This window comes from Anser brachyrhynchus (genome assembly GCF_964034855.1).
Source record: "Anser brachyrhynchus genome assembly, chromosome: Z".
Lineage (NCBI taxonomy): Eukaryota > Metazoa > Chordata > Aves > Anseriformes > Anatidae > Anser > Anser brachyrhynchus.
In genome coordinates, this window is record NC_137697.1 from 25238511 (window position 1) to 25251520 (window position 13010).

The 13010-nt window shown below is 36.6% G+C and overlaps 1 protein-coding gene across 7 annotated transcripts in view; it reads left to right on the forward strand.

Annotated features, from left to right (window-relative positions):
* JAK2 (Janus kinase 2) overlaps nt 1–13010 on the forward strand; it is a 92910-nt gene that overhangs the window by 38193 nt on the left and 41707 nt on the right. For 4 of the 7 annotated variants that reach the window (XM_080574393.1, XM_080574397.1, XM_080574398.1 and 1 more), the window contains 2 exons: nt 3235–3379; nt 6473–6723. In XM_080574393.1, the coding sequence (XP_080430519.1) occupies nt 6504–6723 (220 nt within the window). In that variant the 5' untranslated portion in view covers nt 3235–3379; nt 6473–6503. Of the gene's footprint in view, nt 1–2887; nt 3152–3234; nt 3380–6472; nt 6724–13010 lie in introns of those variants that run through there. The other 3 variants (XM_080574394.1, XM_080574395.1, XM_080574399.1) reach the window with 3 other exon arrangements.

Below are 13010 nucleotides of genomic sequence, written 5' to 3' on the forward strand. Positions count from 1 at the left end.
CTTTAGCTCCCCCCAAATAAGTAAAGCATATGAGAAAAAGGCGATGATAACTGAAGATGGTCTTTCCCTACAGAATGTCTTTAAATACATTTTAAGGTCACATTTTATACTTTTGTAAGAGCTGTTTTAAAAGTTGGAACACCTTACCTGGGAAAGGAAAGCAGAGTTTTCTTATTCTAGAACATTATACAATTAAAGCACTAATTAACTTTCTGTGGAAACATGGCATCTGTTGTCTAAGCAATGGAAGAAATTCTCAGATTTTCCAGGTTACTGAAGTATTTTTGAAGGTATTGCTGAATACTGTGAGTTTGATAAAGTTAATGAAAATAGAAGAATTTTTTTTACTTTTTTTTCATGAATACATGTGGTGGAAAGATAGGAATCTGTTGCTGTGAATTTTTTGTGAAATACTAGCTGATGTATGACTGTGTTCTGACAGAACAAAAACTTAAGATTTTGTCAGTCCTTTAAGGACTAGTGGTACTTGTGCATGTACTGACGGTTTGAAGATACATTTCAATCCTAGTTAAACAATGGTCCTTGAATTTAGTATACTTTTCTGACCACCGTCCATCTACCCCGCCCCCCAAAAAACCTTCAACAAAGCAAATCACACCACATGTGCAAGGACTGCTGCATACTGCATGTTGTATGCACAATATGAATGCTGTTGTTATTGTTTAAGATGTTAAAGTTTTCATAGTGTAACAGGCCATGCTGGACACATGTCATGAGAAGATCTAGTTGTGTGCACCGTTTGTTTTTATGTTCAAACTGAACTGTAAAGATACTCTGAATATAAATATTAAGTATAATTTTTATGTGTAAACCAAACAAGTTAACCAAAGCAATCAGAAGTTGGAAACTGACTTTTCATCTTACTCCAATCTTATTTTCAAAGGTAAAATTTATTTCAGTGGTCTTGTAATAAGATCCATAATACTCATTAGAACTTACTAATGATGTTCTCCCATTGGTACATACTAATGGGACATCTGTTATGATTTTTTTGTGACACTCTTACCTACCCTGTAACAACCTATCTGCCATTACTTGGGAAGGCATTAGTGACTGATGTTTACAGTGTTCTTTCAAATTTCTTGAAAGAAGGATGTGTGTATAAGCAGGTGGAAAGTGTGTGTGTTTTTTGTATTTTAAAGTTTACACAGGATGTCCTACTTTACTAGCAATAAACATCTTGAGTTGTTGGGAGGCAACCTATGTCTTGAAGGCCTTAGAAATGTAATATAATAGAAAATGTTATTATAATCTTTCTCCTCACTTGCTTGTAAATTGAGTATTCAAGGTGCACAGTAGCACAGGTACAATAAACACTAATTGCGTTTATGGGAATTCTGAAAGCCTGCTGAGAAGTGACCTCTCAGGTTGTAAAGTTTCTACTGCATATTAAGTTCTGTATTGTATTCTTTGCAAGTACTGACAACTGGAAGATGATGGACAAATGTGTTTTGATGGTTCCATTAGATTCTGAAGTTTGTTCTGCATTTGGGCATTTAAGTCCTTGCAGCTGCCATAAATGTGGACTAGTATAAACTTGAACAAACTGGAAGAAAAGAGGAAATGAGAGAGGTAGATTGCTGGCAAGATGGTGTGCTCTCAGGTTGGTGCGACCAGGAATGTAGGTAACATCCTTTGCAATTCTGCTGCTAGAAGAACAAGTTGTGTCAGACAAGACTTACTCAGCCTGAAAGTGTGTAAACCTGGTAGTTTTATGAGGCCTTGATGCAGATCTTGTAAATAGGTATGTCTGCAAACACGTGTGGAAGAAGTGATTGATTCTCATTCTTCTGAGCAAGAGTTAGAGATGTTACGATAAGCCACCCTAAGCTTGTTCAGCTTTGACTCCCTAAATTTCAATGCTTTTTGTCCAGAGCTGTGAGTTGTTCTTTCAAAAGCAAGCAGTGATTTTTCTGTTTCTCACATGAAGTAGGAGAGACTTGATATTAGGCTGCTTTATTCAATTGTAGCATTTGAAATGCAAGCTGCAGTGTTACCGAGCTTACTCAAATGCTGCAACCCTTGTTCTACTGGGCACTGCTGGCTGGAGAATGGAAGTGGCTTGAGTTCTCAGCTCGACCTGGTTTGTTCCATCACCTCATTGGCAGCTGTCTCATAGTTAATCACATTGTGCAACTGATATGAAGTTTGTGGGAAAAGTTCACAGTTAACTACAGTCAGGTAAATCTCGATGTGGTGTGTCTCAGAGTCAAAAACCTGGCTAGGAGAGATGAATGCAGAGCAGTTACGACGTGAAGCAGCACTTTTAAAACAAGCAATTTAGAGTACCCCCAAGTCTGAAGCCTGCTTGAGCAGGTAGGTAGTGGTCTTGTGCTTCATTGGAAGCTGGGGCTGTCAGATCAGCATGCAAGAAACACGTGCTCAAAAGGTTAGTGAAAGACTGCACCCGGTCCCCAGACAGCTTCTTCTGGAAAACTCACATTGACTCTACTGGACTTGGGATCAGATCTTAATTGACTGACTAGACAGCATTTGAAGGAGCATCCCTGGAGGTGCATACGAAATGCGCAGCTGTCCAGACAAGGCATAACTGCTTATCTCTAAAGCCTGTACTGCAAGGAGAGAAACGCTAACCACTAACCATTTCCAGAACAGTCTGACTTCTCACTGAGATGGGTTCTGTTTCTCAGGGTGTTGATGATAGACTCAGGAGACAGCAAATGGCGCTGAGGAAATGATGTTGATTGCTTTCTCTTTGCTCCTGTCCTGGAGATTTCTGTCTGAAGTCACCAAATCTAAAACTTGAAGAGTTTTCATATTCTGAATTTCTGAATACTATCCCCGTTGAACTTCCATTGTCGTGTCTCTCTCCCCTCCCCCCTTCAGTTTTTAAATCTATTTTTGGTTCTCTATCTTTCCTTTGTAATAATATTATCAGTTTTCTACACCTGATGCTGTATTTACAGAAAGGGAAGAAACATGACTGCAAAAAAAAATAGGAATTGTATTTTAAGTCAAGTGGCCATGTCATATAGGAATTTCTCGACAGGACTGAGCAGCAAGGTCTACCAGAACCAAAAATCTGTTTTTGAAAAGTTACTGGTGAAGAAGACAGTAAGAATTCAGGCAAATGAGATAGGAGTGGATCACTAACTGAAATGCAACACGGGTGTGAATTCTTAAGTAATGACATATTATGTATTGCTCACAGCCATTAACCTTTTTTTAATGTTAAGTATGTTTCTATTGCAGATACTTTATGTTCTACCACAGTCTGTGTGCCTGCTTTGTCTGACCACCTGTGGATACCAACAGCAAGTGGGTGACTTGTGATGTTCTCATTTAAAGGGTTTCATCACTCTTATGTTTCATACGGCGCTTTCTCAAGTGATAAAAGGTAATTAACAGCCAGGGGAGCCATCTGTAGTGAGAGTGTTCTGATTTTGAATCCTCAAAGGTGTATGTTTGAAGTGGTATGGCTTCAGATGGTGGCACTGGAGGTTTCCCTAGAAACCCACAAAACCAAAAAGACATAAACTGAAAGGGAGGGGGGCATTATTTTCAAGAGGAGAGTTTAAATTTCGAAAAATTAGTGGACCTCATAACTGAAATTGTCTGTAAGAAGAGAAACAGTGATATTCTGAATTGGGCTGTGAATGCTGCACGTTACTAAATCATAAAGGCTTTGTATGCCCTCTACATTTTGATGGAGTTTTCTGCATCATGGTGGTTTTCAGTCTGGTTAATTACATTTTTCCTGGCAGAAGTTAAAAGGACTATATGAATCAGTGCAGGCCAGTGTGGCAGCTAAAATAAATGTTCACCTAAATGTTTAGGTGCATTCGGAGGCACAGAGAGGAATAGAGAATTGCATATAAACACATTGCTTTGTAGATGATGGTGACTGTTGTTTGAGCAATATGAGGAATAATTAATCTACTCCTTTAAAAATTCAGATTTGTAGTATTATCAAGATTAGAAATATAAATATTGGATCAAATTCATTGTTCCTCAGTTCCAGAATCAGATCTTTTATAGTTACCAGCTTTGATCTCCCAATCAACATGTTCGTATTCCATGAAGATTTTGATAAACATTTTTGCTATGTGTATAAATGATGGACAGGTGATTTTTGACTTTCACTGAGTTCTAATTACATGTTGGACGTAAACTTTCAGATAGATAAGTGTGGGCCTTGTATATTGCACAAATACCTCTGTGGGGACCATGAGTAACGTACCTACAAATGTCCCACTCTGTGTATATTAAATCTTCTTTGCTGCCACGGGAATGTTGAAATTCTTTACACAAACACAGAAATTCTTTTTGAATTACAGTATGATAACAAATCTGTTTTGTGTACTCCAGAAAATGATACTCGGATATGTTGTGCAAACAGGTAGATTAATGTATCCCAGTATTTTTACTCTCTAATTTCTGTCTATGTGGAAATATTTAAAACATGGCCTTTGGTTCTGACAATTGTGGAAGTTAATGCATTAATATTTTTTTTTGCCACGTTTAATCTTTCTGCTGCACTAAAGCAGTGATCTGTGGATGGAACAAAGAAGGGAGAAAAGTGTGTCCAATTGGAGACTTGTTGTTAAGAAATAAAAGTGAAAGCAATTTTGTTAATTGTGAGCTCTTTCATACCACCTGTGAGTGGTGACCATCTGTTTCAGTGAGAAGCTCTCTTGAATTTCTTAGAAACATTTTACTTAGACGTGTAGGACAAAGGCCACGAAAACATGTTTTCTATTTTTCAGCGAAGAAAATGATGTTTCAGGGATATTTTACTTTCCCCTGTTTCATGTGTGCTTTGACATAAAAGACAAAGTTTGAACTTAAAGATGATTAAATTGAAGTGGTGACAGAAATGGATTGCAGGTGAAAAATCTCAAAATACTATTGTCTCATGGAAGCTTTGACATTAGTGCAAAAAAGAAAAGAGGAAAGTAGGGTAGTCTGTTCCAGTATTTACTCTGAATTTTTTTACTGCACATTGTTGATACTTGATTTCCCATTCTTAGATATGATTCAAGAATGTTCCCTTGTGTGTGTGTGGGGGGGGTGTTAAACATATAAATATATAATAACAAGGAATCATGAGTTTTTTTGAATTGGCATATGTGTTGTAAAGATGCAAGCTTTATGAAGGAGACCTAGGCACAAGCATGTCTGAGTATTTTCAAATTGGCCAACTTTTCAGTTAGTCCTGTTAAGACTGGGGAGATGATGGCAATCCATTGAGTGTCAGAGAAAAGCAATACCAAATGACCAAGATAAAAGTATCTGCCAATTTAGGTGAAGGTTTGAATTCAGTAGATCATTAATATTAGAGTATTTCAGAAAAAAATTCTTGGTAGTTAGAGAAGGCTTGCACTGGAGATTAAAGGTGTAAAAGTTTTATACAAGCGAACGGTAAAACACAAAGATTATTCTCTTCCAGATTGTTGACAGATGTAGTGAGCTATCTTATAAGCATGACAATGTTTCTAGTGAGGTCATTGTTATTTTCTTCAATGAAACACGAAGTTCTAGAACTTCACTGAACACTTACTTCTTACCTCTGTGCAATCTTTGCTACTTGAAAACTCAAGTATTTTCATTTTAAGGTGCCTGACTCTGTGGCTCAGGCCTAGGGGATCAGGGCCCAAATAATGTATTAAATGACACTTGCACCTGTAAATTCAGATTTATATTTCTGTGATATACTGGATTTTTGTGTTGCTTCAATCTGGGGATTTAAATGATGTATTTTTCTGTTGATGATGGTGTTGGATTGGTGGTTGTTTGTTTTAATTACCATTAAGATAGTGTAATTTTCTTCTCCTGTATATGTAATTGAATATATTTATCTAGCACATAGTTCATGAAGCTAATGCGTTCTTCCTTTATGATGTTAAGCCTTTTTTCTACTTAGCTATGATCCTTTCCCATAGAACAAGTCATCTTTAACCTACATAAAATGTATAATCATACATTCATCCTTTCCTCGGTAATTGTAGTTTTGAGCAAAAAAAATAAAATACCATTCTCCAAACAGTTCTTTTATGATAAAGCAACATAGTTCAATATAAACAAAAGCTATTGTAAATTGCACCTTAGGAATGCAACACCCATCTGGCAATAGACTTTTTTAAGTTAACAGTAACGTTTTAAAAATCTACTCTTTGTAACTGGTGGCTTGTTTATACCTATTCCACATTTAAAAATATTAAATTATGAATTTTAGGTGGTAGCTACTTGGTACACAGTTATCATAAAAGTAAGCCTTATAAACTGAATTATATACAATTTTTCAGAATTAGGGCTGTATAGAAAGTCAAAGTGCAGCTCAGTTCTCAGTAAACCTTTTAAACTTGTCTCCTGTCCTCAGCAGTAGGTGTTAATGTCTTCCATGTGTCAGAAAGGTACCATCATTAGATAGGAGTATTACAAGCAAAACCAAATACAGTTGGTCAAGGAGTATTCCTTACGTTTCTTTTAGGGAAATGCTCTGAAAAGAACCAGAACAAACAATGGCCTGTCTTACAATGACAAATATGGAAGGCACAGCAACTTCTACCGTCCACCAGAATGGTGACATCCTTGGGAATACCAGTGCACCCAAGCAGACAGAACCATTGCTTCAAGTGTACCTTTATCATTCTCCTGGGAAGACAGGAGGAGATTATCTTCAATTTCCAGCTGGAGAATATGTTGCAGAAGAGATTTGCACTGTTGCCTGTAAAGCCTGTGGTAAGTATGTACACAATAATTTTCCTAATGAGAAACTGAAATTCAACTTTATGCAAGAGTTTTTAATAATCCAGAGCTCATCAAAATGGTGGTGTTTTGATTGAAATGCTAATCCCTCTGATGTTTTAGAAGTAGTCAATATCAGAAGTAATTAGCACAAGGCTGTAAAAGTCTTGCTGTTGGAAAGGTTGTGAAGCTGAGGTTATCAGGTTGTCATCAGGTCACTGCCATCTTTTTCTTTTTTTTTTTTCCAAATAATTTGAAGGTATATTATCCTTTACCTAAAAGTTTTCCCTGAGCTGAGATACAGCTTGGATAGTTAAATCACAGCGAGAGCTGGAAATCTGTTGAATTACATTCTGATGCAACCCTGCAAAAGAGGTTGGTTCTGACAATTATGTATAATTTGTTATAAATGCTTCAATCACTTTTTAGATGGAAACTGTTCCATTAGTATTATACGGCTCCTTAAGTTTATGATTTTTTCCTAATCATTTATGAAATGAAGTAAGTAAATATAACAGTAGTAAACTTGAAAAATAAATAAAAATTCTATATATAGTTAATACCTTTACCACGAACAGATGCTACGACCTGTAGTAAGATAATTCGAACATGCATTTGGTACAGGCATTTAACTTTCACTACAAAAGTAGGTTGAATCTGTGAATTTGGGCTATTTGGGAAGAAGAAAATTAATCTCAAAAAACTCCAGATATTAAAGCAATTCTTTGTTATCCACATGTGTGCACATACATCATACACACATATTCAGAGTCATTATACATCTTTTATGGGCTGTCAGTGGTATGAGGCTGGACTTGTCTTTTAGCTTTACAGGTGCTGTGTTTCAGGTGTAAGTGAATTTAAAAGAAAGGATCATAATTCCAAATATTTCTTTTCCAGTGAGTCACAAGCTGCTGACTCTGTACATTTTGTTGTCTCTTAAGTGTCTTATACTTCGGTGGTTTTGTCTTCTGATTGCTGTACTGTATTTAAGCATGGTTTTACTGATTTTTATTTTTTTTTGGCAGTGGTCTGTTTGTTCTTCCTGTGCTGTTGAATGTCTTGTACTGAGTTGCATGCTGTGAGTTGGTGATTTTTTTGCATGTTGTAGTTTTCACAAAGTTTCCTCCGGATTTAAGCCCCACTGCTCCTTGGAATTGTTTAGGCGTGATGGAGTCGAACTAAGAGCTGAGTCGGTACAGTTGTTGTTCTTGTGATATCTTTATAAGCCCAAGAGCTTTGTGCAGATAGGCACATTTTAATGAGTTTGGCAGAAGCATTGACTGGGATTCATTTTGGGACACCCATGATGAGGTAGTATGGTATTTAAAGATTTGCAAAGTTTTAGTAGCAGTGTGAGATTCTGTTGCTTTAATGACAGATAGACCTGAGAGTGTTCTGGAAACTGAAGTATCGTTTTGATGGTATCTTGGATCAATATCTTCCAGGTATCTTTCAGTGTTTCCCCAAGCTGCTATAGTATCTTTCCTCCACTAGAAGGAAAAAAAAAAAAAAAAGTATTGTCTCCCCACTTCGGAAAACATGCCCTCAGAGACTTCCCCACTGTCGTGAGTTCTGTAGTAAGAATACATTGCTTGGCATTGATGACAACACTTTTTGGGCTTCAGTTTTGCCTCTGTTGCATGTCAGACCCTCAGGTACAGCATCTAAAAGTATGTAAGGCTGGTGCTGCGTGTGTGTGTGTGAAGGTTCTTCACTTTTTGAGTGTTAGAATGGTATTGATTTTACATTAGCTAGTTAAATATTTTTGTGAAAATAAATACTGGTGTAGTGATGAGGCATTGCTGAGGGAGTGAACTGGAGAACAATTTTGCTAGATACTTGTGAGAAAAAATGCTTCTTTAACTTTGATGTTCATGTACTAACTTGCCAGGATATTAAATCAATGAGGTCTTATATCTATCAAACTTAGTATATTCAAAATACCATGGTCTTGAAGGAATATACTGCATCAACATCCATGACATCAGGTACCTTGCTTCCTGTGCTTTTTATCCTGCGATGGTGTGTTGTTGTTTTGTCTTAGGGGAATAAAAAGAAAAATCACAAATCTTTCTAACTTTTCTGATGAACGAGTTAATTAAAACTCTCACCTTCCAGAAAAGCTCCCAACCTAGTCTGAATTCACTGGAATAGTAATTACCTTGGTAGTTTGACTAGCAGTTTTTACTGTTATTGCTGGTCTGCACAGTTTTTTTCTTCCTTTTTCTCAGGTTTGAATTTTCCTTGCTTAATTTTCAGATATTTGTTCTAGTTGTGTTTTTTTCAGTCTTTCCCTGTCACCAATACCTATATCGGGAGATACTTATATTACCATCATCAAATTACCTTAGATCTTCTTTTTGCTAAAGCTTTTTGGTAGATTTCCTTAGCTTAAATGTATTAAGTGTTTTCATTTTTGTCTGTCTCCCACACCATCTCCAATTTCCCAGTAAAATGTTCAGACCAGGCAATGTGCAATATTCTTCTCACTCATATCACAAACATAAAAACTAATTCCTGGTAATTCAGGAAGATTTCTCAGACCTCATCAAACTTTCTAAAGTCTTCTAGCATTTTGGGGTACTTGCTCCTGTTTTGTAGGAATGGTTCCTAGCTCCTAGATGTATCCTTTTATAGTTGACTCTTTTAAAAATAATCTTGTATGAGTAGTACTCCTTACTAAGCATTTCTTAACTTTTTATCTATTGTTCCATCATTATTCACCAGAGGTTGTAAATTGCATTGGTAGTGCTTTTGTACTCATTTCTATAAATGAAAATGTTTTATCATGTTGAGGCTTTATCCTTGTAGAGTTGAGGCCGAGAAAGTCTTCTGAAGAGTGGTTTCTGCCTGGCTGCTGCTATGGTATTATTACACAACCTTTTTTTATCAGAGGAATTTGTAACTTTTCCTTCTGAGTTGCTGGAAAAGGATGGCTGTAGGTTTTTGTTCTCTTTCATAATAGTCATTAGTACTTAAATCACAACCCACCATTTCTTGTTATTTTCTCTTTTTTCTAGGAGCTTTTATGCTTGTAAGGCAGAACACGTAGGTCTGCAAAGCATATGTACTCCAACAGTGCTTATGTTGGCAAGACTCTTCTTTCAGGAATTTTCTGTGAATCAGTATACTTCATAAAAGTGTGAATGGTTTAGGTAGGTAGTAGGAATGTCTGAAATACAATAAACTTGGTAAATGTTAATGAACTTTCTCCGTGATTTGAGCAATTGCTAGATCTCTTGACAGCTGAGCTGGTTACATCAAAGTATGGCTGTTACTTGTGACAAGCAGGATTGGATTTAGGCAAACACAGCAGAGAGACAACCTGGTTATGTACCTTTTACACAGTTCAAACAATTGAAGGTTTTCCAATCTCTGCTGACTTGGCTTTAGATCTGTTGTATGTGGCATGTATTGGCTATATAAATATTAGTCTGCATAAATATTGTTCTGTAGTTGCTTGCCAGTTTGAGCCATGCATGTAGAAGCTAAGTCTTTCCTTGCTGTATTCAAAAAAAACTTTTCATTTTGGGAAAAATATAATAAATAAGGTACTTCTCAGAGGTTGTTCAGATTTTTACATTAGTCATTTTCAGGGATCAGCTGTACCAGTATGTTTGTTGTCTGCCATGTTGAAGAGCTATAAATGTCACACCAAAAACAAGCCTCAGACCTCAGCCTGAGAAAAAAAATATTAGAGGAAGTAACTGACTGTAGAAATAGAATGAGACAGTGTTGTGGTTTAACCCTGAGGCAGCTAAACACCACACAGCTGCTTGCTCACCCTCCCCAGGTGGGATGGGGAAGAGAAACGGAGATGTAAAAGTGTGAGAACTCCTGGGTTGAGATACAGACAGTTGACTAGGCAAAACAGAAGCTGCACGTGCAAGCAAAGCAAAACAAGGAATTCATTTGGTACTTCCCATCAGCAGGCAGGTGTCCAACCACTGACAGGAAAGCCGGGCTCATCACGTGTAACAATCTCTTGGGAAGACAGACACCATCACTCCCATCGACCGCCCCTTCTTCTTTCTTTATCCTGGCTTATGTTGTCCAGTATGATGGTATGGACTAACCCTATGGTCCGCTGGGGCCAGCTGTCCTGGCTGTGTCCCCTCCCAGCTCCTGCTGCACCTCCATGCTCCTCACAGGCAGGGCAGCATGGGAAGCAGGAAAGACTCTGTGTAAGCATTGCTCTGTGACAAAATATTAGTGTGTTATCACCACTCCTTTCTTCAAAAATCCAATAGATAGCGTTGTGTGAGCCGTATGAAAAAAAATCAACTCTGTCCCAGCCCAAAACGTGACAGACAAATTGTTCTAGAGGTTATAGCATTGTTGTATTAGATTCATTTTCTAGATTCAGTATCCGAGACTTGTTTTCATAAGTCATTTTATACCCTTTCACTTTCTCCTTTCCTCCAAATCAATCTAAAAGGAAGTTACTTTTAATTTGTTTTAGTGTATTTATATTCATTTTATTAAAAAAAAAAAAAGTCAAGTATTCAAGACTGTACAAACACAAGTAGTAATGGTTCAGAAGAAAGCACCAGAGATGTTGTGAGACAGCATTAAGGAAAGCTCAATGTGACATTGTACAGAAGAATGGTTTAAAGAACAATTATAAACTTCATTTATAGTTTGTTTTACTCAAAATGTAAGTTAAAAACCTAGAAATCTGTCTTTAGAGATTGGAAGATGTAGTTGAAGCTATCATTGGACTGATGTTTTTGTGGTACAGGTAGATCAGATACAGACTGCTGGGACCATCTGAAGTCTTCAAATATGAATCATGGAAGTATTTATTTTTATATGGAAATAGGGATGCTTTGTATACTATGTTGGCATAATTACTTAATAGTTGTGATTTTCAATAAGATATTACCCAGTTCCTTGTAAATGGATTTTAGATTTTTTATTATCAGATAAAATAATTCCAAAAGTCTATGGACTGTACGCTGTAATTAACCAGGATGATACATTATACACAAGATCAGTATTTCATGGGAAAATAGTTTTCTTTTAAATTTTAAAGTAACATTTTGTTGACTCATTCCATCAGCTGAATTGTATGAGTAAAAAAATGCGTGTATTACGTGCATATAATCCAAGTTGTGTGGTTACTGAATTAAAGTTAAAAAGTGAGGATATTTATGTTTCAGTAGGCAAGTAAGTTTGTAAATCACAGTTTAAATAGCTTAATAGTTACAACTATAAGCAAAGCATTGCTTTAGCATTAGCCAAATACATCTTTGTTCCTAAAATCTTAATAATAATAAATTACTAGTGAAGTATGCAGAGATAGGACCTTTGGAATGTAACTGTAATTTTTATATAGTGTACTAAAAAATGTTTTGGCAAAATCAGCCAAGGAACATAATTTTTTGTTCAGCTTACTGCATTTCTGCTGTGTCTTGTTTCCCCAATGTATATGAACCCTCAGTTTCTATAGGGCATATCTCACTTTATCATCTTCCTGATAGGGCTTTTTTCTGATTTATTTTTTCCCCTTCTGTTAGGATCATTAAACCCCAAAGTTTTAACTTCTTAATGCATCTAAAATCCCAAGAGGGAACCAATTAGACAGTCATGACTGGGTTGCTGGGTTACAGACAGCTAGCAGTTACCAAAAGACTTTGAGTTTGCTGGCTTCTGTGTGTTTTATGTAGTTGTCTTGAACTTCCACCGAGGAGCCTTTTAGTCGTTTCCATCTGATTTGCAAATTGATTGGAAGCTCCATGGTTCTGGTAGGCAACCACAGTTTGTAAGGGAAGAAAGCTATAAGATAGCAGAGAATTTTTAACCTTATCAAAGTAAAAACGCAACATTACAAAACATTTAGTGTGACTAAACACTGACAGTATCTGTAATCAAATGTTTTCAAGGAAGCTACTTGTATTTGTGATGGGATGATCGTGGCGATCTGTCTTACCTCCTTAGGTAATGGTATTTTCTTTGCTTGTATTGTTCAGAGGATATTCCTTATTAGTAGGTGGAAAATTTTAAGCAGATTTACCCTTAACATATTAAATTTCCAGAATTCATATGGCCATAGAGGAAAACAAGGAAGCTGAGAGCACTGTGTTTTCACATACCTTAAAGTTATCATTGACCATATCTGCCCATTGGTTGTGTTTTTTAGGTAGCCTTTCCCAACACTTTTTTTTTTTTAAAATATAGTGAGAAAATACAGTAGTTGAAACTCCAGATGATTCTTACAATCACAGAATGGCTTGGGTTGGAAGAGACTTTAAAGATCACCCAGTTCCAACCCACCT